The 6,000-nt window shown below is 38.1% G+C and overlaps 1 protein-coding gene across 3 annotated transcripts in view; it reads left to right on the top strand.

The window, feature by feature from the left end:
* Positions 1–4,600, top strand: part of carmil1 (capping protein regulator and myosin 1 linker 1) — a 93,217-nt gene extending 88,617 nt beyond the window's left edge. For 2 of the 3 annotated variants that reach the window (XM_078176054.1, XM_078176056.1), the window contains 2 exons: positions 3,237–3,398; positions 3,735–4,600. In XM_078176054.1, the coding sequence (XP_078032180.1) occupies positions 3,237–3,398; positions 3,735–3,856 (284 nt within the window). In that variant the 3' untranslated portion in view covers positions 3,857–4,600. The remainder of the gene's footprint in view (positions 1–3,236; positions 3,399–3,734) is intronic. The other variant, XM_078176055.1, reaches the window with a different exon arrangement.
* Positions 4,601–6,000: the final 1,400 nt, after the last annotated feature.

Below are 6,000 nucleotides of genomic sequence, written 5' to 3' on the forward strand. Positions count from 1 at the left end.
GGCAGAGAATTACTGAAGTAATAAACTGTGGAGAAGATAGATGACAAACAGACTTGGTTCCTGGGATACATCCCTTTTTTTCATGTTCTCTTAATCACGATGAAGGTTGCATGACTCAGCGCTCCATGCGAGCCGGAGCATAGCTGAAAATAAAACATTCAATTTAACTTTATTTTTAATTTAATGAATGCTCTCAAGGCCATATTTGACGCCTCCACACAGCACACACAGGACATCTGAAGCAAAGGTCCTAGTCTGTACTTGACATGTCCAAGTGTCAGTGTGTGATTTTGTAGTTGAACTCTTGAACTGTGTAATTAACTTTCACAGGAACTCAGTGGTTTTCCCTAAAACAGCTTTTCTTCTGTGTTATCGAAAAGGCGAGATGTCTTTTGTGATTGTTGTGTAAACAGAGGAAAAAGGTCTGTAGGCTATCTCAAATTATTTGTTCTGGATTTACCCATTTGAAATTGTAATGCTAAATGTTTAATTGGCTTTATTTTTTCATTGTTCACAAATTCAGATCCAAAAATTTAAGTCAAACAATTTCAAAAATAAATTCAGGTATAAAAATTCAAATTTCAGAGTCAAATTTGATTAGTCAAAACATTCAGTCTCGTTTGCCTATCCTGTCCTGGGTAGCCTGGATGTTGCTATTTGAACTTTTTCAACTAGAATTTTTAGATCTTTAAAAAAAAATAGAATTTTAAGTTGAACAAATTATTGTTTTGTTTTTTTTTTAATCTGAATTTTTTAACATTGGACAAAAAGGTTCAGCTTTTAATAACACAAATCAGGATTTTCTACATTTTAATTTCAAAGAGGTGAATTCAGAACAAACAAGTTCAAACACAGTTTTAAGCAACATATTTCAATTCTATAAATTGAGTGGTGTTTGAATTGTAATGGGACATATTAAGTGGCTGTTAAAATTCAAATACTGATGCTCATTTGCTTCCGTACGTACTTAATATTTTTGTATGTATTTAAGTAAAAAGATCATAGAGAAATAGGGATAAACATTAAAACCACACAAAAATGAACATCAAGAGTGTATTTCCAAACCATTCTGAATCCATTTTGGCTAAAATAAGTAGATGATGTTATGATATTATTTCACCAGTTTTTATAACTGTAATCATTTTCTGTGGAGGACAAAAGCTGCCAAAATCAAAAATATTTGACTCAATAAATAAATTAATATGCCATTTAATGTACCAGAAATAATAATACATAGATGAAGGTATTTAGTATATATTAATATGTGACATAAAGTGATATTTTTGTATTAATTTGCTAATTTATTTATTTCCCTTTATTTATTCATTAATTTTTTGCATTATTTATTTTAAATCTATTTATTCATTTTTAAACTTATTCGCTTTTTTTAACTAATGTTTGCATTTGTATTTTCTGTTTATTTTAATTATTGAGTAATTAATTAATCATTTTAATTATTATTACAATCAATATTAATTATGATTAATTCATAATAATTAAATTTCCTCATACCATTATTTTATCTGAAAACTGCTGACAATTTTTGGGGAGGAAGCAAGCTGCCAAAATCAAACATATGTGACTCAATAAATAACTTGATATGCCATTAAATATACCAAAAATAATATTTAAAATGAATGTAGGCATTAAGACCAGCAGCCGCCACTGATCCTCTTTATACATATCTGACGTTGGTGTTAGTTGTATTACCTACTCTTATTCTCAGGTTCACATTAAGGAACAAGCCAGTGACTCAGAGGAGACAAACTGAAATAAGTTTACAGTATCTCACATAAGTGAGTACACCCCTCCCATTTTTGGAAATATTTTATTATATCTTGTTATGGGACAACAGTATAGAAATGACACTTTGATATAACTTAAAGTAGTCAGTGTACAGCTTGTATAGTAGTATAGATTTACCTTCCTCTGAAAATTACTCAAAACACAGCCATCAACATGTAAACAGCTGGCAACATAAGTGAGTACACCCCACAGTGAACATGTCCAAATTGTGCCTAAAGTGTCAATATTTTGTGTGCCAACCATTATTATCTAGCACTGCCTTAACCCTTTTGGGCATGGAATTCACCAGAGCTCACAGGTTGCTTCAGGAATCCTCTCCCACTCCTCCATGATGACATCATGGAGCAGATGGATGTGAAGACACCTTGCACTACCCTACCTACAGCTTGAGGATGCCCCACAGGTGCACAGGTGAGTTTAGGGCTGGATACATACTTGGCCAGTCCATCACCTTTACCTTCAGCTTCCTCAGCAAGGCAGTTGTCATCTACTAGGTGTGTTTTGGGTCATTATCATGTTGGAAAACTGCATTGCAGCTCAGTTTCCGAAGAGGGGCGATCATGCTCTGCTTGGAATTCATGTTTCACTAAATGAACCGAGCTCCCCAGAGCCGACAGCACTCATGCAGCCCCAAACCATGATGCTGCCACCACTATACTTGACTGTAGACAAGGGACAGTTGTCTTGGTGCTCTTTCAGCATGTGTGGCACCTTGGTGAAGAGTGCTGCCGGCTCTGGGGAGCTCGGTTCATTTAGTGAAACATGAATTCCAAGCAGAGCATGATCGCTCCTCTTCGGAAACTGAGCCGCAATGCAGTTTTCCAACATGATAATGACCCAAAACACACCTAGTAGATGACAACTGCCTTGCTGAGGAAGCTGAAGGTAAAGGTGATGGACTGGCCATGTATGTATCCAGCCCTAAACTCACCTGTGCACCTGTGGGGCATCCTCAAGCTGTAGGTGGGGTAGTGCAAGGTGTCTTCACATCCATCTGCTCCATGATGTCATCATGGAGGAGTGGGAGAGGATTCCTGAAGCAACCTGTGAGCTCTGGTGAATTCCATGCCCAAAAGGGTTAAGGCAGTGCTAGATAATAATGGTTGGCACACAAAATATTGACACTTTAGGCACAATTTGGACATGTTCACTGTGGGGTGTACTCACTTATGTTGCCAGCTGTTTAGATGTTGATGGCTGTGTTCTGAGTAATTTTCAGAGGAAGGTAAATCCATACTACTATACAAGCTGTACACTGACTACTTTAAGTTAAAGTGTCATTTCTATACTGTTGTCCCATGAAAAGATATAATAAAATATTTCCAAAAATGGGAGGGGTGTATTCACTTATGTGAGATACTGTATGTGTTGAATTAAATATTTCTTAAGAATGTAGACAAATTATTTTTTTGTTTCTTCTTTGCCTGCAGTTGAGCTTCTGGGGGATGGTGATGCATTCGAGCCACCCAGTCCGATGGTTGAAGCGGGCCTCGGTGGCAGACAGTGGTCGTCTCTAAAGAGTTCAGCCAGTCCTCCTACTGCAACGGAGGACAGCCGAGAGCGAGCCAAGTCCCTCCCTGCAAACGGTTCGAGTAATCACAGTCTTGTCCATTTAATAACTCCTGTTTCAGTTTCTGCATGGTTTCCTAAATGTAGGAAGAATTACATCATAGATTGTTTGCTGTGTTTGTTTGTTTGTTGTGTTTGCTGCATTTACACCTGCCCAAACAAACCACACCAAGGAGGAAAACACTTCAAGGTTTGAATCAGATGCAGGTGTGAAAAGCCCCAAGGCTCTGTTTTTAATTTTCTTTTGATGGTCCTACTTTAATTTCCAGGTCAGATAAGAAAACATCTTTGATTGTTTTAGTCCACTTTTTTCCTTTTTTCTCTTTCTTCATCTGTATCTTGTCTCTCTCTCTGTTCAGTGAATCCTCCATCTGTGGCATGCACAGATCTCAGTCCAGCTGAGGAGGACCTTCCATCTCCAGCCACTCTCAAGTCTGATAACAAATCAGAGGATGAGTCCGACGACGCCCTTCCAGCCTGATGATGTTAACAGTCTCGAAATCCTGCTCCACTGTCGACCAGGAGCTCAATCACATACAGACAAAGTCAGAGACAGTGGACGATGATTTAATCATATATTTACAATTCCAGGGGAGGCACATATAAAGGGGGCATTTCAGTATTTTGCACGTCCTGCTGTTATCAGAGAAGTTTCCTGACTTCGGAACAGTCCAGGCTGTCGGGCCAAATGGACAAAACAACAGCTCCATTAGTGTCTCTGTCAACATCTCTAATAGGACTATAAAGAGCTGAGCAGATGGGTTTTATCTGCTGCAGAGACAATCTGCAGTTGTTTAGATAACCAGGTCCAGCTATAAAAAGCTCAGTTAGTCCAAAGCACTGAGGAGAAGGAGTCTGACTGTCTGAACAGGTCCAGACTGAAGCAGTTTGGTTTTACTGTATTTCTGTTCTGCAGGTAAACTGTTGGTGGTAAGACAGCAGATGAGACTCGAAATATGAACAAGTCCCAAAGATTCTTTTGTACCCTGCAGACATTCACTCCTTTTCTTAAAACAGTAAACTGTTAGAAATGTTAGAAAATGCCCAAATTAGGAGCAGCTGGAAGAGAAACAACAAGAAAGTGTCAAAAGCCAAAGAATATTTACTCTCTGCTGCTAGAGCCAAAGATTAAATCTTTTTTTTTTTTTTAATATCTCAAAAGCTCAAAGTGACGTTGAGTCTTATTCAACTTAAACAAATGAGTCAGTTTTTTGTTTTACCAAAACCGTATTTTAATTTTAGTAGAACGTCCATCTTGTTCATGACTGCTAATGATGCTTATGATGCCAACTTGACTGGTGAAAAATTGCTGAAGGTTTTATTTAATACCAAGGACTGTGGCAAATTGGCTGTATGTAGAAAAAAAATCCTGATATCCTAAAAAGCCATATCTTGGATGTTATTATATATAATTGCAGGATTTATTTGTAACATTCTTTGTGTCATCTTTGTCGAGTTGCCTCTTAAGTAGCTTTTAAATCCCACCTCAAGGTCATCATCAGCGAATGAAGTTTGCTCAGTTGTCCAAATAATGACCTGATATACAGTATACATACGTATCTATATAAAACCACCTGTTATGTAGCAAAGACCAGTCTGTATCTGCTGAAGATGACGATTGCAGAGGTGGCTGAAAGCTCAGGAAAAAGCAGGGAATGCTCAGTTCAGACCAAAGATTCGCAACAAGACGAACTGAAACAGTGATTTGCAATGCATCATTTTGCAATGTTCGAAAAACTTGCCAGTTCACACCAATGCAACTAGATGAGATGGTGTATTATCTCTATGCAGCAACTCTCTGTACTTTAGTTCTGATTTGCAGCTTTTCAGGCTTATTTTGTGGCTAAATATAATTTGTAGCTTCTTAAAATATGAATGAGGACAGTGCTAGTGAGATACTGGCTGCAGCTGCATTTGTAGCAGTGATGAAACGGCGAAAAACAGAATCAAAACCAGCATCAGATGGACTGTATTTATAATAAATACACCACAATAATATGAATAAACAGCGCCAATTAATCAGTCACTGAGAATGTGTGTATGTGAGGGGGCATAAGCACATACAGCAAACAGCAGCAGCGACCCACCATCTGACACCGGCACACCATGAGGACCGAAACAGTGGGCTCGGCAGGGACGGAGCACCTGTCGCAGCAAGCAAACACCTTGTCTGCTATCATTGTGACTTGACCAGCGGACTTCACTACAAGCTGACTGGCTGTTGAAACAGATGACTTTCTCTAAAACCAGCTGCCAGGGATTTGACCAGCCAGCTTGATTCAAGCTCAGACTGGCCAGCTCACACTGCTGAAACTTTTCTCTGCAATGTTGTAAAGCAGTTTTGTCTCATCGCAAATCTTTGGTCTGAACTTGGCTTAACTTGGCCATGAGTTAAGATTATATTGTCAAACTACTATTTCCAAAACAAAGAAGCTTAATAACAAAGTATAGTATCAGTTCTGCAGACATTTCACACTGTAAAGAATATTTAACTGAGATTTTTACAGTGAAAATTCAGAGCTGCAGAAAAACAACTCTTCTGGTTGAGTTAATGCTGCGTTCATATCATGTCAGAGTTACCGTGATTTGTAAATACAGTTCCTGACGTGTAAATACTGTTCATGG

Source organism: Epinephelus lanceolatus, chromosome 16 (assembly GCF_041903045.1).
Source record: "Epinephelus lanceolatus isolate andai-2023 chromosome 16, ASM4190304v1, whole genome shotgun sequence".
NCBI lineage: Eukaryota > Metazoa > Chordata > Actinopteri > Perciformes > Serranidae > Epinephelus > Epinephelus lanceolatus.